The sequence below is a fragment of the Crocodylus porosus genome, unplaced genomic scaffold (assembly GCF_001723895.1).
Source record: "Crocodylus porosus isolate Cpor-Errol unplaced genomic scaffold, CroPor_comp1, whole genome shotgun sequence".
NCBI lineage: Eukaryota > Metazoa > Chordata > Crocodylia > Crocodylidae > Crocodylus > Crocodylus porosus.
In genome coordinates this window covers 2,150,771-2,172,704 of record NW_017728911.1, presented here as the reverse complement: position 1 = coordinate 2,172,704, position 21,934 = coordinate 2,150,771, and the positions used below count along the sequence as shown (strand labels likewise).

Genomic DNA, 21,934 nt, shown 5'->3' with positions numbered 1-21,934 from the left:
TTACCTTCCTTTGGGCTTGGAGGATCGTCTCCTTAAGGAGCGACCACTCTCCTTGGACACCTGGCTCCCCTCCCCTCCGGGACCTCAATGCTTCCCCAACTATCCTCCTTAGCTCGTTGAAGTTTGCCCTCCTGAAGTCACTTCCAGGGGACTTCCCGTTTCACTGCTGTGAGCTGAGTTTTTTCTTTGCCAATTTTTTGGCCCACGGCCCAGGGCAAAGCAGCCTGCGCGGGGCCCCCCTCCCTGTCCCCTGGCATGACATCGGGGGGATGCTGGATAACAGAGCTTTTAGTGTAGTATGTTTAAGCATCTGGAATGAAAGGCAGCTACACTGTGTTTATGGTCTTGGCTGTCTGTAGGCCAGTGTCTGTCTGGTAAGCTTATCATGATCCTATGTTCAGTCTGGGATTAGGATGTTGGGGTGGGGAGGGCCATAAAGGCTGCTTGACCGTGCCAACTCAGTATCTTTAAGGTGCTTCATATGCAGTCCTTGTAATGGCTGCTCCCTAAAAGAACGGATTGTCTCTGGCCTAGAACAGGCATGAGATTTGTCCTAAGCCAGTGCTTGGCAGCTAGATCCTAGGTTTCATCCTCCTTGCCAGTGTTCACAACTGCCTGGTACAGAGGGCATGTTGCTGCTGCTGACCGGCTTTCCCAACCCTATGTTTCACCACCATTCTCTGGTAGGAGCGCAGATCCAGTCCACGAGGGCAGCTTGGCAGTGCTGCTGCATGAAGATTTTGCAAGCAGCATCTCGGGCCTTGTGCCCCGTCATGGAGGCCATGAGTGATGCATCCTTTCTGGTTGTCCTTGATTTCTCTTTAGAGTAAGAGATTCTCTGGGACTTAACCTAGATTTATTATAAGAGGGACCTGTGGATTCTCCCAAGGGCAAGAGGATTGAGAGCTGGAGACATTGCTTTGTCCTTACTGCCCTAAGTGGGTGTGTGTATGTGAGTGTGTGCATGTGTGAGAGAGAGAGAGATGTTCTGTAAAGGGTCCTTGCCTGTTACTCGGCCCTAAAAGTGCCCATAGCCTTTAAGGTCATTGTTTTACTTGGAAGCTAGGATTCAAGGACTACATGACTGGCTTTCTGTACAAGTTCAGCCTCTCAGTCCCTGTCAAGTGAAGAAAAATATTCACTCTGCCTTCCCAGATGTGGAAACGGGGGTGGAGAAAGGTGAAGGAACTTGGCTTGGTCACAGAGGAGCTAGGAGTCCTGACTTTCCATCAGCTCCACAATCCACTACCTTTAGTAGTAACATTTGACAATTCTCCCAAGCACTGCACGCTAACTCTCCCACTCCTTTGTCCTTGAGTTCCTTCTGTTGCAGTTACTGGGTGTGTGTGTGTGTGTGATCGAGAAGGGTTAGTAAGCAACTAGGGGGGGAAAGGATCTTGCTGAAAGAGACCATCTTTCTACTTAAAGGCAAAACTGCCGCAACAGTACAAGGGATGTGGTTGTAGCAGTAGCTTCTGAGCCTTGCTGTATGGGATGCTACATGCGATTATCTCTTGTGGAGACGGTTTCAGAGGAATGGATAGACGGTGGCTGTGTACACACATTGAGAGAACCTGTGAGAATTCTCCTAGGTTTGTTCTTGTCATAGAGAAGCTTACCAGAGAGGCACATACACATTCAAATACTGAGGCCCTGAAGCATGGAGTGCTTGCACTGTGCAGCCGGGGGTGACCCTCTGCACACATTTCAGAATGCTCCTTTAGTCTGCCTGGCAACAGGTGGCAGCAATGCATAGGACAGCCCTGATTGGCTTGACCCAGACTGCCCATGGTCAGCCTGTTTTTCCCCGTAGCAAATTTGTAGAGATTACTAAGGGGGAGTGTTCTGGAGCAGCAGAGTCCAGCAAGTAACACACGTTCCCTGGAGGCAGGGGGAGAAGCTGGAGGACCATGAGAAAAGCCAGTGGCATGTACAGACCTTTGCTTCCCCAGGAGAAACTCCTGGGAGTGATTTAACCCTGGCTGTTCCCCAGTTATCTTTCTCCTGGAGCAGCCATTTTTACCCTGGGAGAAAAGGCCCAACATTTGTCAGGCCTTGGTTTCCTCTGGAAGAGCAGCAGCTCTTCCAGAAGAAACTGAAAAGGGCTCTCCTCCACAGGGCTATGCAGACATTCAAAGCTGGGCAGTAGCTAAGCAGCTGTTTGTGGTGGATGGTTTGGGATGTTTCTGTTTATGCTTGGGGGATGCAGGAAATGCTTTCCCTTCTCTCTGAATAGGCGCCAGCTGTGTTTACTGTCACTTCCCCTGAACTCTACCATTTCCTCCTAACCCTTTGTCCTGTTTGCTGGTAGCATACAAATGGAGTGGAGCACTGGCCACAGCACTTCTAGTAACCCCCATGGGACAAAGACTTGCTATGCTGGTTCAGACCAAGACGTGGTCATCCACAGCGGCTTATACCAGAAGCTTTGGAAGAAGATGCAAGTAACTCTGCAGGAGGCAGCTCGGGGCAGTCTGTTCTAGGGGGAGTTTTATTCTGACCTTCATAGGTTAAACCCTGAAGCTGGATAAATGACTTTGAAAACAGGCTGTGATAACTCTCTAGATTGTCTTGTCTAACCTGTAAATTCTAATCCTCTTCTGAATCCTGGCACCTGGTGTCAGGATCATCTTGTGGCAATGAGTCCCACGGGCTCATTATGTCATGTGAGACAGGAGTCTGCTGCTCCTGCTCCCACTTCCACCTCTTGTGCTACAAAAGAGGATGAGTTGAGGAGCCTGATATACTGTCTTTGTACAGGTTTAATCTAGTCTGGAGGACAGCCTGCATGGGCTTGTCTGCACCGCAGCTGCTGGCAGGTCCTGGCACTGAGAGGCCAGGCCTGGCTGTGCCTGCTGGCCCACTCCAGACCTGGAAGTACAATAGTAAGGCTGCTCTTGCCTCATACCCTGTGGCCCTTCAAGTTCACAGGCATCTGAGGGCTTGAGAGTGCACGTGAAAGGATGAGCCCTGAGTGGCCACACGGACATATTTGCAGGCTTGGAGTGGTCCTGTGGGTGCGCATGTGTAGGGTGAGCTCAGGCCTATCCCCACTGGGACCTGCCATGGTGTAGACAATGCTTACACAGCTCACAACAATCTTGTCTGAGTTGTGCCTAAACCCTTTTTAAATAAGCTGTGTGTGCTCTAGATTTGGGCCAGTGCAAGAAAATGATGGATCCTAGAAATTAATTATTTCCTTAGGGCAGGGGTGGTCAACCCCCAGGCCATGGATCAGATCTGGCATCTGGTGCTGGGTCATACGGCCTGCAGGACTCCTTACATGTCTGAAAATTTGGCAACAGGGCTTCCCTGCTGCCCTATTTCCGGGCCTGTGGGGAGCCTCGGGTGGGAGAGTGCAGCGGAAGACTGCTGTGCAGATCATGATCCCAACATGCAGGGTTAGATGGGAGCAGTGTGGGGCCCTGGCGCCCAATTCCAGTGCGTGGGGCCTGATCCTGGCACATGAGGGGTGATGTGGGGTCCTGGGGCCTGATCCCAGAGTGTGAGCGTAGTTCAGGCCCATTCCAGGAGTGTGGGGCTGGGTGGAGGCAGCACAGGGCCTAACTGAGCCCACAGACTGGCCCCATGACACATTTGGCCTTTAGGGTTAGCGGGAAAGAAAGTTGTGGACACATTCATGGTATCCTTTCCTAGGGCATGTTTGCTTGGCATAGGTGCCTCACTTCTGCTGCTGCCTGGAAGCAGGAAGATAAAGGAAGCAGCAAGACTAATGCGGAGGTGGCACCACATCCCTCAGGCTGGAAGCTTGCACATTGCCTTTACACAGAGCTGGAAGTTCCTGGTGTGCTTCTCCCCACTTCCCATCCTTCTGCAGGCGGACGTGCCTCAGCTGTCAGCCAGCACCCATACAGACCGTCTGTGTCACTCCACTTTGGGGTGGAGTCCGCTGGCCTGGTGGGTTCACAGGTGTGAACCACTAGGCAATGTGGAGTGGCACAGATGCTTGTCCCATGTGTCGTCTGGCCGTGGGCTGGGTGGGTTGCCAACCTCTGTTCAGCTGCTGAATTTAGCTGACCCCCTTCCTAGACACACAGACTGAATTGTCACCCAACAGCTGTGGTCAGCTGTTCTCCCTTAAACGCTGAAGCACTGAACTTGTTAACCATTCCTGTGGGATCCCTTGCTGTTCATATGTGTGTGACAGATTTCGTATCTGTGCTGTTCATGCCAGATTAGGGACTAACATGTTTGAAAAGAGTTTTTTATATGTTTGATGCAAAGAAAAGCCATTTTAGTGAGGGCTCCTGGGGTGAGGCTCCAGTCTGCCTGATTTATTGAGCTAGTAAAATTATTTTTGGTCTTAGCATGAAGCTGTGTCCTGTCCCCCATGCCTCCCCCCTCCCAACTCAGAGAAGTATCTTGCAAGGGAGGGGTTTTTCTCAGTGAGCTGCATTGATGAGATGTGTAATGGAAATGATCTGTTTGTAAGCAACCTGCCGGTAGCGTCCAGAGAGCTGAGAGTATGACGTTGGTGAGCCACCTGCTCCTTGGGGTTGTAAGCCAATTTCTGTTCTGTTGCAGAGCTGGCTTCGTGATCTTTGGGAAGAGCCAGAGCAATTCATTATTTAAACACTAAAGCAGGTTCTTTTCTCCCATCCATCATTCAGCTGGTTGTTAACCCAGAGCTATAGATGAACAGGAGCAGTCTTCATATTACCCAGCTTTAGACTGGACTATGAAATGCAGGGACAGAAGCATTGTGACTGGCAGCAGGCCCAAACTTGCCTCTCAGTTGTGCTGAAAGGCACACCTCCATGACAGATGCTTTGTATGACAGAAGCCAGGGAAGTAGAAATATCAGGACCACTCAGCCCAGCTACGTCCCTGCTGTTCAGTTGTGTGTCTTAGGTGTCAAACAAACATGCACTCACGCTAGGATCATCATTTTAGTGCAGTGACATCTCTTGATGAAGAACGATCATCCAAAATTGAAGGGCCCATCTGCAGCTGTCCAAGGGCTCTCTGCTACCATATGGCTGCTCGGACCTGAGGATAACATGCTCTCACAGTATAGACGAGACCTCAGTGATGTTTTGCGCTCCAGCCACAGCCCTGATGCGCAGAGGGACAACACTAGAGTGTCCCGAGGGCTGGCATTGCTTGACAAATGGTGAAATACTGCACAGGAGTAGCCACATTGTCAAAGGTCTGTGACTGCCAGAAAAATGGAGTTGCCAAGTGCATACAGTACTGTAACTTCTGCATCTGCATGAGGCTTGTGCAGCGTGGAAACCTGGTGGCCTAGCTGTCCTTTCTGCTCTTTTTCAGGATTGTTTTTGTGGCAGTTGAGTCTCCCTCGGGCTGCTGCTTCCCACCTGCAGCAGCTCATCCTGTGTCCCTGAGATCTGACTTGTGTGGGATGCATCACGTTTAGAGGTGCCTGTTTGAAAGTGCTGGATTCCCTAGGCAGCAGTCTATAAACAGTGCATCAGCTGATCCATAACACGTGATACAAAATAACCAGGCTGCACAAAGACCTGGTTCCCCACATCCTCTGAATGGTAATGACACTGCAAACAGAGGATTATGTCTTCAGGCTGGAACAAAGAAGCAGAAGAAGCAAGAATGGCCCTGTTCCTGGGGATTAAAAGGCGAGGCGAAGGTAGGTGGTGTGAAACCTCACGTCCGAGACACTTAGTACTAGATCTGCGGGGTAGTGGTGGCAGTGCCTGGTCAGAGGCTTTCAGGCATGTGGCGATTCTGCTTGTTCTCGTGTTCTCCTGCCCCAAGCATGGGACTTGCCAGACCCTTGCCTGCTCCTGCTGTTGGAGTGGAGAGGGGCTGGAAGTGACAGTGGTGCTGAAGCGTCATGCAGTAGCAAGGCTCGAAGGTGGGCTCTCCTCACCACCATTGTGTCCCCTTTGTTTAGTAAGAGAAGGGCACTGATTCTCCTCGAGCTGATCCAGGGAGCCATTATTCACACAAGGTAAAATGGCATCAGAAACAAGCCTGCCGCGAGCGGGGAGGGGGCTGGATTAAATGACCTCATGAGGTCCCTTCCAGATCTATTTCCCTACGAGCCGATACATCTGTGCCCCAGGAAGTAGCTCCCAGTTCCCTGTACGAAGTAACCCTTGGAAGCACCCCTGCTAAATGCACTCTCCAAGATGAGCCAGCACAACTACTGCAGATTTAAAAGGATCAGATGAGGGAGAAGACACAGGGCAGGGCTGGATGGGACCAGTTTTATAGCTCTTGATTTAGCAGCATACACAGCACTGTTCCCATTCAGGAACCTCTTGTGCTTACTCGTGGCACCGCTTGTGCTTGCGCTTCCTCGTGGTATCTGTCACGCTGCCTGGGGGATGTCTCGGCAGCACTCGGCTGGCTCGTGGGATTGAAGTGCGTGTGGAAGGCCCGTTCCTCTAGCTCTGCAATCTGCGGGTGTCAGTGTTTTGAGCTCTGCTCTCATAGTGACAGCCATTCAGTTAGGATCTGGGGTGGCTGTGACGGCCAGAAAGACAGTAGGTCTATGCCCACCTGCTCTGCTGCTCCAGATTCTCCAAGGAGCAGTGGAGAGTCGCTTGTGTCAGTGATGCAAATGTTTTCCCTTTTGGCCAACGAAGGGCCCCCCAGCCTGGGGGAATCTCACACACACTGAGAGGAGACGGCAAGCTCTTCCCCTGCGTTTCTGTCCCTTTTGAATCATTTTGGTTTATCTTCCTTGCTCCAAACTGCATGTCAAGCCTACTGGAAGGGCTTGGATCTCGAACCATCCTTTTCTTTGGAGCCAAATTTAGCTGAGCATGTTTTGAAATCCCAGGTCTTCTGTTGACATTGGCTGCAAGCTCAGAAATTAAATGTAACCCTGAAGCTTTAAAACTCAGCTTTGAAATCTGGGATGCCCTCCTGGTGCTGAGCTTCTGCTTCCCCACATGCCTCCTCTTGGACTGTGCTGCGTGCAGCTACCATGAGTTTTTGTGCGCCAGCTCAGTGGGCCTGTTACAGTGTCTGTCCCAACTAGCCGTACTTGCTGTCTCTTGATTTTGCAGGGCAGGATGCATTTGTTTAGCAAATGCTTGCTGCAGGAATGGTGTGCAGGATTCAAATCCCTCGTTAAAGCAGCGTCAACAGCCTCTCTGAACGTTTGCTTTTTTTCATGCCTGCAATTACCAAGTGGTTTATTTTACTGTTCAGATTGGCTTCCTGGAGGTCCTCATCCCCTGTCAGCTGGAGGTTTGCTTCCATAGCTTTTGTGGCAGAAAATTGGGGTTTGGCAGACAGCAGAAGAGCTCTGACGTGGCCTGCAAAACTTCTGCAGATCTCCAAATGCAGCCCAGCAAGATTTTAAACCAGCTCTCTTCTTTCTGTTTCTTGTCTGCTGCACTTTTCATGTCAACTTCTCAAGGAGCAGTGGTCTCAATTGCAGCAAGGGAAGTTTAAGTTGGATATTAGGAAGAACTTTCTCACTAGAAGGGTAGTAAAACCCTGGAACAGGTTACCCAGGGAGGTTGTGGATGCTCCATCCTTGGAGGTTTTTCAGAGTTGGCTGGACAAAGCTTTGGCTGGGATTGATGTAGTTGGGGCTGGTCCTGCTTTGAGCAGGGGGTTGAACTAGATGTGACCTCCTGAGGCCCCTTCCCACCCTCATTTTCGATGATTCTCTTACACCTCATCAGTTAGTTTTAAATTAGGTTGCATACATAAGAATTCATCTCCAACATTTCATTAACCTTCCAACTAACCCTTTATATTCAGGTAGTGTGTAGCCTTCTTTCCAACGGGCTATTCATAAGTACGTACATTTGTGGAAGCAGTGGTGCCAGGGAAATTGAAGACAGCCCTAGGATCTGTTATCATTGGAATACCTACAAAGCAAAAATGGAAAGAGAGAGAGATGTCCTGTATGTGAATGCACTTCCATAGGAAGAATATCCTACGTGCTCATTACCCAGTGCTTCCTGTGGCTGGTTCTAAAATAGGAGCTATCTGATTTGTGGTAGGGATGATTTTTTTAAATATCTTTTATATATTGAATACATGTGTGTGTGTGTGTGTGTGTGTGTGTTCTAACTTTTGTCAAAGCAATCTCTGATTTCTTTTCCTTTTCCCTCCACCTAGTAAAGGGAAATATGCCATGCAGATGGTTAGAGTTGCTGGCAAATCCAAATGTCCTTTTCTAAGTGCATCACCACAGTGCAGCCAGGCACACTGCAAAGCCTTCTTTGGTAGTATGTCCTCCATCACGCTGTGCTCCTCCACATGCCTCGCCATGGCTTCTGAGCACAGGTCTCTGTGCAGCACTGAGCTGAGCGATGAGTCCTTTCTGTGGAGTTGGGGAAAACGTGTCCCTCTCAGACACGTGAGAGGAACGCATGGAAGGGACTCCAGCGCTTTAGAGAGGACACAGGCATAGGCACTGAAAAGTGGATGAGTTTCTAGCCTGAATGAAAACAGAACTAAGGCCTTAGCCTCGTGCCCTCAGCTGACTCAGTTCGCTTGAGTTGCAAGCACCACTTAACTCTGGATGGGAGAAGGGTTAGCAAAACCCCCAAGCAAGAGCCTGGGCTAGTGCTGCAGTGAAGACATGCCCCGCGTTGTTGCCAGCGTCAGGCCCAGGTTAGTGAAATGGTTCTGATTGCTTTTCCTTTTGAACTTGGGCCTTGTCACGCACATGCTCAAGGGCTGGGTTCTTTCAACCAGCTCCCTGGAAACTTCCCCCCCGCCCGTCCTGAGTTGGCAGGATGTAGTTTATTTTGAGTCTGTTAGAGCCATTGAGTCTGAACTCAGCCATTTCCCCTTGCCAGGAACTGTCTTGCACAGTTAAACTCTGTGATGTTAGTATTGATGAAAGGGACTTCACACTCATCTCCAGGGAGGCGGCGGCCTGTCGGAAGTCAAGCTGGCTGTTAGAAGGTGTCTAGCCGTTGCTGCTTTGGCTCCAGTAAGAGGAGTGGGGTGGGCAAACAGTGTCCTGTTTTCTGATGGGGTTTGAATAAGACTCGGCTGCCTGCAACCCCAGGGGCTGGACTAGAAGACCCAGGAGGTTCTTTCCAGTTGCCTCGCGTTCCTCCAGCCATCCCCCTTTGCCCCAACTTACTGGGACCCTGTTGAGGGGCAAATGAGGTTTTCAGTCCACTGGTTTCTTTCTCTCTCTCCAAGCAGCCAATTCCTGCCAGTTGTGACGTGGGCAGCTGCTGAGTAGGAAGCATCCAGAAGCACTGCTGACACTCCCTTGCTTCATTTGTGCCAAAAAGTGTTTGCATTCACTTGCACATTCCCACAGTCTGTGACTTTTTTTTTTTTCTTCCTGTCCCTGTCTCTTGAGTGAACAGCACCAAGTAATCTCAGTTGACTGCCTTTCAGAGAGCCTGTCTGCTAGCTGCCCAGGATGCCTTCATGTCACCTCCTTGCCTAGTATACAGCGGTGATTGCCAGGGCAAAAAGGCTCCCTCTCTTGGTTTCCTCGTCACACTGACTCCGTGCTGTCCCCATGCTGAGTCTGGAGCAGGGAGTCCTCTGTCTGCATGTGCGGAAATGCGCAGGGGGGCTGTTGGTATCCTTTTGTTGCTTCCCTTTGCCATGGTAAGCAGGCCTTGTGTACATGCCCACAAAACACAATTATGTAGGCAGCTGCCTTTTAAAATGCAGATTTCTGGTTTTGATGGGCCGTTTCATGGTGCTAATGAATTTAGCCTCTCATGGCTATTACAGGGAGTGACAGGAAGGGCACCTGGGAGGTGAAGTTGCATTGTCCTCGTGTTATAGAGTGGAAACTGAGGTACCAGAATACTGTGGAACTTGCCCAAGGTTGCACAGGCAGTCTGTGGCAGAGTTGAATACCAAAACCTAGGCACAGACTTGCAAGTCAAGCCCCACCTCCCTGCCCCCTCCCCATCATGAAAGTGCTTTTAAATAAAGGGGGAAAGCCCATGAGATTTTTTTTTTTTAAATGATGCAGTTGGGTTCTGCTCCATTGCCTTCGGGAGGCTGAACCCAGAGGGTTGTACTGACAACTTTTGTCAGCTGCAGTCAGAAATGGGCTTCTTGGATAATCACGGTACTCGACTGCAGCTCTCAGCTAAATACTGAACTTGGCAGAAAATCCCAAGTTAGCAGTGCTGCGGGTCAGGGGGCCTGTCCATTGCATAACCCGCAAGACCATTCGGCTTTGTCGCCATGCATTTTTATCTGTAGCGGAGACCAGCTCTGGAATTCGTCTCCTGCAGCCTGTTCAAATGACAAGCGAGCTCTTTTTCAAACGGCGCATGCAGCAATGTGAGGTCTTGTGGGAGTTTTGTGATTGTGCGCACAGTCCTGCTCACTTTGCATTTCGTTAACCCCCTCATGGCCTCATTGCCAGGGCCTGAGAGTGCTGCTGTGATAATTGCAGGCTAAGTGGGTACATAAACCAGTGCGTGTTTGTATGTCCTTTTTGGAAATGTAGACCATAAAATATCAGTGTTGAAAATCCCTAAGCAGGATGTGAAGCCAACTGCTATTTCCCAGTTTCTGCCTGCCCAGTTCTCCCTTGCCTTGCTCCGGTCAGTCAGATTTGTTAATACTGAACTTTTCGTTCTGTGGGAGGGTGGGCAGCGAGGAGGTTCCAGCCTGCTGAGTTTTCTGGCCAAGTGTGATGTGTGCTGAAATGCAGGCCAATCTCATTATACCAAAAACTGGCTTTTAACAGGCCCATCAGCAGGAACTGATTTCTTTTCTTTTTAATTAGGATGATGCCTCAGATGGACTAACCTCATTGTAGTGAACACTCTTCTAACAAGATTTTCTCCCCGTCCCATAACTAGCTCAGACCCTGCTAGTCGTGCAGCTGCTGCTGCCTGGTGCCCAGCACACCCAAGAAGCTGAGTACTCCCTAGGTTGTTAGCGTGCCCAGAGTCCTATGCTGGTGCAGGCCTTTGGCAAGCAGTGAGCTACCTGATTGAAAGAGCAGTGTAATGCCTCTGACTTGCATTGGATGATGCTTCTTCTAAGCTTCATCCACAGCCAGCTGTGATTCCTTTTCCTTGCCCCTTCCCCTGTGTCTGCTAGTGCCTGTTGGATAAAGCTTGCAAGTGCCATGGGGCACAGGCTGCTCACACGTGGCAAGGCACAGACGGACCCTTTTTTCTGCCTGTGCAAATCGGGCCCTTTGTTCTGCCTTGTTTGGCTGGGGAGGCTGCCAGACCCCCCTGGGCAGAAGTGCATTGCCTCTTCCAAGGGTTCCCTCTCATCAGCCCTTGGGAGCGGAGCGTGGCAGGCCAATTTTTTGGGTGGGTGACAGCACACTGTGTCCCTGTTACCATGGCACTGGCCTAGCACAGACCCTGGTTAGCATCCCTGCTGGTTTTGGACTCTTGTCGGTCCTTGGAATAGGTGGGAACTTCGTGGCTCTTGCAACCCCAGAGATCCACTTGCTCTCCCCAGCCCAAGGGCGAGGTGCTCCTCCACTGCTACAGAGGCTCCTGTGTGGGATCACAGGTGTGGAGACCCGAGTTACCCGGCGAGCTGCTGTGACCCTGTCAGCACAAACAAGTACAAGTTGAGCTGTCCTTTGTGTTGCGTTGTATGTCACATGGGTTAGTCCAGGATTAATCCTGCTCAGGCTGAATGATCACAATAGGGCTTGGCAGTAAAGGCCAGTTTGTCTTCTTCCTGAGGGCACTTAGCAGTTGAGCCGCAGTGAAGCTAAATGGCCTCCCAATTCCCAGTGAAGAACCATGCCTGGACCGTTCTGTTTTCTTGCCCGCTGTTCCCCATAGCTCTAATTCAGCATCTCTTTCCTTATCACCTCTGCGGTCTCTTTTTGTCACCTGTGTTTGCCTAGATTTTTGATAATCCTCCATGGCATTGATTTCCCTCCTACAGCTGTGGACCCAACTCTAAGGCAGTATCTAATTGCAGGCTGTTCAAAGAGGAAGTGTCACCTCTCTGGCCTCTCAGGTGATAACCTTCTGAGCGTGGCAGCAGGAGCGTGTTTACTTTTGGTTTTGTGACAGCTGCAGCTGCACATAGGTTTCTGATAAGCCTGTCTGATAAGCCAGGGTTAAAGCAAATAATTAGCATGATGGAGGGGCTGCTGGCTGTGGCAGGGGGGGCAGGGCAAGGAGAAAGGATCTTTGGAAATAATGTTTCCACGCTCAGGAAATAGCAGCTTGCTTAGCTTTTGCATGCAGCCTGAAGCGATAGAGGGGCATTGGTATTGCTGGTAGTGAGGGTGCCTTATAGGTTGGTCAGAGCTGGGTGGCAAACTCATTTCTCCTCTATAAGCGAGATAAGGCCATTTCTCAGAGTCACGGTTGCCTCAGCCCTAAATCAGGACAACCAGAGTGTCCCATGGTTCCCAAATGGATGTGCGTGTTCAGCCCCTGTCACTTCAGTAAAATACCAAAAATGAAACCAGATAGGCAGTGTGGAGGGTGGGGGAAGCACAGCCTTCCCTCCCCTGTGAGCAGGGAATCGACAGCTGCAATCAGCCTTGAACAGAAACAGAGGAGCCACATGCAGCTCCCGCAAGCAAAAAAGACCCCAGTTGTCTCTGGAGCTTCAGGGCCGCTCCTCTATTTCCTGTTGGATGCCACTTCCCCCTGCTCCCAGCCAGACACGCGGTCTCCACCCTGCTCCCATCCAAAGCAAGGTTCCTGATATAATCTATGTTGTCCTGAGCTCTCGGTAGCTTTTGGCATCACAAAGCCCATCCCTCAGCAAGCACTTGTGCCCATTTGAGCAATTGCAGAACAGCTTATGATGCAGTCCCCTGTAATGACTGCATCCCATTCCTGCTACTAGTTTTTACCACAAGCCAGCAAGGAGAGAGACTTTGCAGCACACCAGCTGGCTGCAAGCATAGAACAAGTCCATGGTTTGGCTCTGGCAGAGCAAAATACAGTCGCTGCCAATGGACCTGGTTCAAAACTCTCTGAAAATCTCCCAGTGCAAATGGGATTTGAATGCAGTGGTATTTAAGGCCTCTTGCAGATGACTCTTGCCTCCCAGCTGCTCCCTTCCTCCACCCCCAGAGTCCTGACAAACTTCCTTTTTGTCCTGTCTGTCTGCAGCACAAAGCCAATGCATGAAAAAGCAGCTTCCCTGAAGAGCTCCCAGCGCACGCACAATCGGGAGAAGCTGGAGGCGTCTCATAAGGAGAAGAGCCTGGATTCCCTGGATGGCAGGTCAGCTCTCAAATCGGTTGGCTCAATTAGATCTGGTCACAGATGGACATCTGGAATCATTTCAGCTGTGGTCAGCTGACTCTGCACAGGGACTTTCGCTTTAAGGGCTGGTGTTGGACAGCTTCCCACCAGATGCGTGGGACCTCTCGCATACTCAGTGCAGTGTGCTTCAGCCAGTGCGGCCACTGCACCGCTGACCACATAACCTCCCTCTGGCTGTGTTCTCTGTTTTCTGCTCCCACAGACCCTGGGCATGGTCTGCGGTGTCCCTGCCACGTTAGAGTAGCATTAACAAGCTCAGAACAGCAGCCTTGTTATGAACCCTTGGGACCAGCTGGGCTGGGTATATCGATTGCTGCAGTGCTGGCTTTCTGGCAGCCTTCTGAATTTGAGTAGGGCTTTCTAATGATGCTCTTTGCAGGAGTCTAGTGTCTGATATGCTGGAGATCAGCGAAAGGCTGAGAGACTGTGCTGATCTAGGCTGGGCCTGAGGTTCCCTGTCACGTTCGTCTTCTTTTGTGTGCCTGTTGCCAGTGAAAATCCCTCTGCCCCTTGAGTCAGAAATGGAGCTTAGCAGGTAGGAAGTCCCTGGAGGAATTTCATGAGAGAATCCCAATCACTAGGATGGGATACTAGATGGACAAAGTAGGTGAGGGTTTCCTTTAGCTCCGGCCCTGGATCCCAGCAGCATCCGGACTTTTCATTGTCAGCAGACTCCAAAGCAAGATGAACCTAAAGAAGTCTGTTCCATCGGACCTAATGGTCCATCTGCTCTGAAATCCTGTCTCTGACAGTGGCAAATGCCAGGTGGTTCATGGGTGTAGGTGGTTCACGCTCATTTCCTACTGTAATGTCTTTTAAATAGCCACTGATAAACAGCAGGGGGAAAGGTACATCTACACTGCCATCAAGCGTATGACTGCAGCTTGTGTAGTTAGATCTGAGCTAACTTGGGTACCAGTAGCAGTGTAACCACAGCAGCTCAGAGCTCAGCCGCCCTATGCTGGGGGTACCTCTCTTGTATGTGCTTTGTAGGACTGGTGGGCTTTTCGCCTGACTAGATTCTCTTTCTTGCAGTCTGCATCTGAATGAAGGTCTGAAGGATGAGGAAGTGAAGAAATGTCACAGAGAAGTGGTGAGTCAGTTTGGGGAAAGCAGGGGAGGAATGGTTGCTATATCTGAACTTTCCACTGCCCACAGTGGGCTGCAACATGCAGATTGCAGGTTACTGCCTCACTGCCAGTGGGGTCACTGGGAATCTCTGCCTGAACGCTGAGCAAATGCATCTGTGTCTGACGGACCGAAAACTTCTGGGGTTTGATTACTAGACAGTATCTCCCTATGTGCCTAAGTCATACAAGTAGCAGTGTCTGAGTCCAGTCCTCGTAGGTCCTCTGCAGAGCTACCCAGAACAGTTTGGGTATTAACTCTTTGTGCTTCCTGTCAGTCAGTACCAATTTAAGTGCCATTTTTCCTGTTGGCTGACAAAGTCAAGTGGTGATAAAATGGCACTAAATGAGAGATAAGGGACCGGGGCCCAAAGGGCAGTGAGAATAGGCGTGCAGAAGAGAATATATCTCACACTTTGCTCTGAGAGGATAATATCCTGCTTTGTTAAGAGTCCAGCCAGTCCAGACACCCCTTGGCTTCCCTTTCTGATCAGAAAACGTGTGTGATGGTGCTTGCAGCACAGTGCACATATGAACTCAGAGCTGTGCTTTCTGAGGCAGTCCTGTTGATTCACCATAGTCTTGTCTCCCTTTTCCCCACCTCACAGCACAATAGGGTTAAATATGAAGACCTTGTCCGCACTTTTCCCTGGTAAACTGAATGACCAAATTGCTGACTGTACTTATCTCAGTTCCAGTTAGGAAACTTCACTTTTAAAAACTTGCTTATGGGGTCTGAAGTGTCAGCGGAGAGAAAAAGTACATGGCCAAGGCTGAGATGCCACACAGTACAGGAGGAATACCAGTTGAAACCATATTGCAATACAGCACACCAAATAAACCAGCTTGTGCTAGGCAGCCTGATAACGTGTGAAGCTGAGAGCAGGAACTCTGTTTGTAAGGTCACTGTGAGCAAACAACGCTCTTAACCCTGCAGTTCACCCTTTCTGTGGGTCACGGAGGAGGAGAGGGGGAATAAGGGAAGGGAGGTGGTAGGGGAAGGGGCAAAGCTGTTGCTTAATTGCCTGTATCTCTGTCAGGGTTTCAGGCCTCTGTAGTAGGGCATGGTAGGAAACCCCAGGAGTCTGTATTTATGTGAGACATGAGCTCTCTACAGGATCATTGATACCCTCTGTGCACAAGAAAGGGTTTTAAATGGGGCTTCTGTCAAGAGGCTGTGTTCAGGCGAGGTCCCGGACAGAGGTGTTCCAGCCAATCAGGCCAACAACAGAGCATCCCGGTCCCAGATGGAGGAAACTTGGAGTGAGTGTTACAGCTTAATGAGATCATTACCTTGCTGTTCACAGCTTGTCAAAATTGTCATAGCTGGAGACGTGCCCAGGGCACGTGGCAGAAGGAGCCTTGTGACACCTTATCTCTCTGGGTTCCTGGAGGCTGAGCCTGGAGCTATCATGGTATAATCAGTAGGAGCGACATGTGCTCAGGCATCTTGGAGAAGAGTGAGTGATAACTAGCACAGCTGCTGCAGTGCAGATGGTGCTGGTGTAATGGTATGTCCTGAGGCAGTGGGGCTCTCCTCACTGGCCCAACACTTGGAAAGCACTCTGTCCAAATTTGCAGATGACATAAAACTATGGGGTGAAGTAAACACACTGATGGGAAGAAACCGAATCCAGGCGGACCTGGACAGTTTAGAGAAGTGGGCAGAGAACAATAGGATGCAGCTCAACAAGGACAAGAGCAAGGTGCTGCACCCAGGGGAGAGGGAATCACCAGCACACCTATAGGCTGTGGGATGACCTTTTCAGAAGCACAGCGGCAGAAAGAGATCTCTGAGTCGTTGTCGACTCCAGGAGGAATATGTCGTCAATGTGATGAAGTAATTAGCAGAGCTAACTGCACTTTGTCATGTGTTAGTAGGTGCATCATGAACAGGTCCAGGGTGGTGATGCTTCCCCACTATGTGGCACTGGTCAGGCCACAGCTGGAGTACTGCGTCCAGTTCTGGAGGGCCACTCGTATGGTTAGAGACCTGCAAGGAAGGCCCTATGAGGAAAGGCCGAGAGACCTGGACCTTTTCAGCCTCTACAAGAGAAGGCTGAGAGGGGGAACTTGTGGCGGTACACAAGTTCACCAGGGAGGGGGCAGCAGGGAATAGGAGATGCTCTGTGTACCAGGACACCCCTTAGAATAACCAGGAACAACAGCCACAAGTTGACAGAGAGTAGATTTAGGTTGGACATCAGAAATACTTCTTCATGGTCAGGGCTGCCAGAATCTGGAGTGGGTGTCCAAGGGAGGTGGTGCTCTCTCCTACCTTGGGGGTCTTCAAGAAGAGACTGGACAAACACCCGGCTGGGATCATGTGACTTCAGTGCTCTTTCGTGCCAGGGGCTTGGACTCGATGATCCTTTGAGGCCCCTTCCAACCGTAGCGTCTATGAATCTCTGAACAACACCATTGCTCTCTGTGTGCTGGCCACTTCTTGCAGCCAGCTGTCCTCAACAATGGGGCATTGGCAGTGCCCTTATCTCCTCTGCTTCTAACCATGGCATGTGATAGGGTGCTGTGGACATTTCTGGTTTCGTGTGATGTCGGGGTCCAAACTAGTGATTTGAGGGAATCCTTTGCTAAATGGTTGTTTGTGGATGCAAGAGGCTGGACTCAATGGCCCAGAAGGCCCCTGTTGGGCTTCTATCAGGCCTGTCTTCCCCATGTGGAAAGCAGAGAAGTTTATGCACATATGTGGTCTAGTATAGATATAACACGATCTCATAGATATACACAGACACACACACATTATATATGTGTGTGTGTGTATATGTGTATGTGTATATAAACGTGTGTGTGTGCATGTGTACATTCTGTGTGTGTATATGTATGTATATACAATCAGCTTAACATTGTATAGAAGCAAATCATGCACTGCCATACAGCTGACACTTGTGTTAATCACAGCTGACTGTAACACGGCTAAATAATACAAGACTGGTGGGGTCCTCATAGCTATGCTATGGTTCAGCCCATGCACTGGAATTTGAGCTCCTTTGTTGCTTGACAAACTCCACATATGTTCAGCCACTGACTGAGCAAAGAGCATGTGACAGATTTCCTGGAATGGTCCCATTTAATTTTTCCCTTTCTGCTTAATCTTGTGGAACGTGGTCATCAGACATTTACTGAAGCTTCATAGCCTTTGACAGAGGTTGCTTCTGCAATTCGTGCTTCCATGTTCTTTAGCCAAAAGTTTGCTGAACAGAAGGTGCGAGCGAGAATCTATTGCTCTTTTTAGAGCATTAGTCAAATAGTTGCTTGTTCATGTTGATTAAAAAAAAACAACCCGCCCCAACAGGCTCCTGGATTTCCTAGCGCTCAGGAGATCTGTGACAGTTTTACCATACACCCCACCGCTTGCTTGTTCTCCACTTACAGGCTGAGATTTTACACAGTTGCCCTGTGACACTTGTGTGCCCTGTTTGGTGTATTGATCTGGGTTTACAATGCTGTTCTGTTCTGCATAATAGCATAGTGTTCTGCACCTGATCTGCTTGAGAGCAGGTGCAGTGAGGTCTGTGATCTGGGCACAGTGCCTTCATGCGTGTAGGCAGATGGAGTGCTGACAGTGCCCCGTGGAGGTCTGGACGGGTGAAGGACAGGTGATAAATTAAATGCATCTGCCTCTCTTCCCAGGGTTGGTTTGCAGTGACTCTGGCCGACTACTTTTGGATACAAAGGGCACATGTAGAAAGGAGTGTTATTTAGAACAGCGTTGTCCAACTAGTGGTCCTTGAGCTGTGTGCAGCCCACAAACGGTTAACATGTAGCCTGTGGGGCCCAACGGTCAACTTCCTTGCCCCATTGCACAGGAGAGCCCACGGTCCACCTGGTGGGGAGGGCCATGTGCTGGGAGCTGCACATCGGTACCCCACACAGCCTTCTGTTGTGCCGGAGCCCGAGAGGCCTGGTTTAGACGGTTGCGTGTGGGGTGTCCCAGTAGGGAGCTTGAAGGAAATTCCAGCGTAGTTGTGAGTCACTGCTGTCCTGTGATCCACTGGGTCACGGTTTTTCTGGTTCGCTTTTGTCAAGACTAGCGAACACCAAGAGCAGGTTGAACGAACAGTGCAGGGTGATGAAAATGAGGAAAAAACCTAGCACAGAGGACCCTGCTGCTATGAGACATGAGGCTTTGCTCACCCTCTTGGCGTGAGCAACCATGAGCTGGTTGAAGTCCAGTAGCGTTGCCTTAGCTGATCCCAAGGGCTGGCTTTAACTCATGATCTTGACCTGTCATGTGGAGGCTGACTGAGGAGCCAGCTTCCCCGATGTCTCTCCTTGCCCTGAGCCACTCTTGAACAGATTGGCTTTGCAGTTCCTTTTCCTGAAATAAATGTAACCCTTCTTTGGCTTCGGTCAGGATTTTCTTGAGGGACAAATGGCTGAATTGTAATGCTGAATTGGCTTCATGCTCCGGTACAGCAGTGTGGTTGGTTGAGCACGGACGTGTTCCTGCCTCTGCCCTGTTCTGGCATAAGAACACCAGTTTTCCTGCTCCTTCCAGGAGTAATGGGACAATCCCAGGCAGCTACCTTTGCAGAGGCTGAGTTGGCTCTGCTCCTGTGTGTGTCTGAATTATAGCCAGGCCCGGGCCTGCAAATATGGTATAGTTGAGTCAGTTGCTTAGAGGCATGGATGTATTTTAACAAAATATTTGGAATATTACTGAGAAGTGGCTGGGAGCGTTACAGGCACCGGGCAGAGAGCCACGCTGTTGGAGTCTTCTACACAAGCTGGACATGGGCAGGAAGAGAATGAGATGGAAGTGAGGTCCTGGAGTTTCTCAAGGCATGGTCGTTCCCCCTCCTTTCAGTGGAGCTGTGCTTCCCTTTGCTTTACACCTCAGTTTAGGGGGGGCTGGTGCTTTACACCTGGGGCAGGGGGCTGGACTCTGATCTTCCGAGGTCCCTTCCAGCCCTAACGTCTATGAAATCTCTCAAGGCAGCTGTTCTGTCGGCCTAGCACTCTGTCTGCGGCCTGATACGTTGTGGTGGCCCTGTCATGCCCAGATCTCAGCATTACTGAAGCCAGTGAGTTTGGCTGGAGGCCAGGGCCTCTTGCAGGGACCTTGACAGAGATTATAACTTGTCTTCCCAGTGATGGAGGATGAAGGGCAGACATTTCTGTGGTTCTCTGTTCCCTTGGCTGCCTGTGGGACCACGAACTGGGATGTAGCATTGTCCCAGCTATAAAAGCAAGAGGGGCAGGCATGGGTTACTAATAAACAGCTTGCTTGCTTTCTGTTTAGGAGCTGCTGTTGTGCAGTGGCCTACCTGGTTCACAGGGGCTCACGTGAGGTTTGTCGTGGTTATTTTTACTGTGGCTGCACATAGGAAGCCGAAGCCTAGTCCTAGATCAGAGCCCCAGTGTAGCAGATACCAGACAGATGCCACACCAAGGGGCAGTTCCCAGTTCTGTCCTGTGGGCTAATGTCTTCTGAGTGTTTCCGATGGAAATGCAGAGCTGACTTTCCTGTCTGAGCCCATTAGCCGGAGGGAGCAATTGACCTGACTGCTGGTGATTGAGATGTAGATAAGATTAGCTGTCTGAGACTAAGCCCAGGCAAAACTGACTTGATGCTCACAGGATGTCATTGGGGAATCCTAGGCTAAAGGGTCAGTTGGACAGTCTTGTAGCAAATCTGGTGCAGAGCAGTGAGTTGCATCTATATATTTTGCTCTTAAACATGGAACTGTTTAAACACCAGCAAGGTGCAGATGGTACTGACTGTCAGGCCCACAGGACTGTGCAATGCCTTTTCCACCTGAGAACACCCATGCTGCTGTTGAATGCCGTTTTCATTGTCACACTCTATTTTTGGTGTCTCTTAAAAACATAACTATTGCTCAAATGATCTGCCTTGATGAAGGGTGCGAGGCAAGTTTGTCGCTGTGTTTGTGAATAAGGGGAAGTAAATCTGGTAGGCCAAAAAATCTTGGCTCTGGGAAAAATTGACTTGAAACTCAAATGTTCATCCAGAAATGACCTGAACAAAGGAGCCTAAAGCCAATGAGTAGTCTAGGTGTGCAGCATTGCCTTCTATTAGCTCAGACTAGAACTGCTCAGCTGTGCCACCTTGCTAAGGGAGTTTCCAAACAACTCAAGGGTCAAGGCTCTCCATTTTGGCAATGGAAGGATCTGGGTCCTATCCCCTCTGTGTCCAAATTCTGAGCGTTTAAGATGCCTGGCACAGTGGCAGCCATACGTGTCCAGGTGCTTCTTGCAACACTGAAGTTAAAGTCATTAGCATGGCTAAAGCTGCCCCTGGAGACCTGTCTGGGGCACCATGCTTCAGGAGAGGGAGAGAGATTCCAGAAGAGAGCAGCAGGAATGATTGGAGGTCTGACCTGTATAAGAAAAATCTGGGACACCTAAGATTATTTAGTAGGGGATGTCGATACATCTTCAACTACTCAAAGGGTTATTATAAAGAGGATAGGGCTGAATTGTCCCATCCTCACTGAGCTCTGAGAAGAGGAGGCTGTGGGCTTAAGTTGTAAGTAGAGAGATTTAGGCTGGACATTAGGAGGAACTTTCTAATGAGGACGGTGGTTAAGCACAGGGAACAGATCCCCTAAGGAGACTGTGGAATCTCCATCGCTGGAAGTTTTTAAATGCAGATTTGGCAAACATTTGCCTGGGATAGTTCAGACAAGGATGAGCTTTCCTTGAGCAGGAAACTGGAGTAGATGACCTGTGAAAGTGTCTCCCAGTTAGGCTTAACTATGATTCTGCCCAGCCTCTAGCCAAGAAGTAAATGTTGGTGGGGAGGGGTATTGTGACATTTAACCCCACCTAAATGCATGTTTTGTACTTTTACATGAAATGAATTCTCTCCCGTAGTACAAAGGTCTCGGGGGTAGATCTAAGAGGGGAAGATGGGAAGGGGAACATTTGATCTTGGACTTGATGTCTGTGTCAACAAGGTCACCAGATAGTTCCTCAACCACTTGACTGTGTCTGTTTAATTTCTAGATCTCAACTAAATGCAACTTGCAGTACCACAAGCTGTTCAAGGACATTCCCACGGAGGAGAGCGTCCTGAAAGGTAAGCACTGGAGGCAGTCTCAAGGGAGCAATAAGACGCCCACCATGCCCTGGAGAGGACAGGCTCTGAAGACCAGCCGGCCTCACTGTCCCTGCTGTCAGCCAGAGTGTGACTGAGATCAGAGGCTGGGATGGCAACAGATGGCAGAACCTCATTGGGCCCCTTTGCAGGACAAATGGGTTCATTGATCCTGGAGACCAGAGCCTTCAAGTCTTTGCAGGGTCCTGGATTCCTAGAAGTTTGATCATCGTAGCCTGAGCTGTGCTGGTAGCTTGTTTAGCTTATACTCTGGTTACCAGGGTTTGCTGGGGAGAACCAGTGCTTTCCAGCATCAGTTTGAGGTGCAGTTGGATGAGCCCCTGCCATTTTTTAGTATCAGGTGCCCCTATAGTGAAGGGAAGGAGAGAATGTCTTTCCTCTGTGGCCATAGACCTGTAGCCAGCAGCCCCTCCAGTCAGGTGACTGACAATTTGGGGGAGTCCCCAGAGATGATACCAGCCAGCGGTGGTTCAGGGTCCTTCAGCTGTGGCATTGGTTTTATAGTCCACACTGTAGTAGCTCCTACTGCC

At 50.0% G+C, this 21,934-nt stretch overlaps 1 protein-coding gene across 6 annotated transcripts in view; it reads left to right on the top strand.

Annotated features, from left to right (window-relative positions):
- Window positions 1-21,934, top strand: part of GRAMD2 (GRAM domain containing 2) — a 60,148-nt gene that overhangs the window by 7,598 nt on the left and 30,616 nt on the right. For 2 of the 6 annotated variants that reach the window (XM_019533268.1, XM_019533265.1), the window contains exons 1-3: window positions 8,052-13,133; window positions 14,211-14,268; window positions 21,293-21,365. In XM_019533268.1, coding sequence (XP_019388813.1) covers window positions 12,940-13,133; window positions 14,211-14,268; window positions 21,293-21,365 — 325 coding nt within the window. In that variant the 5' untranslated portion in view covers window positions 8,052-12,939. Of the gene's footprint in view, window positions 1-4,313; window positions 5,627-8,051; window positions 13,134-14,210; window positions 14,269-21,292; window positions 21,366-21,934 lie in introns of those variants that run through there. The other 4 variants (XM_019533267.1, XM_019533266.1, XM_019533264.1 and 1 more) reach the window with 4 other exon arrangements.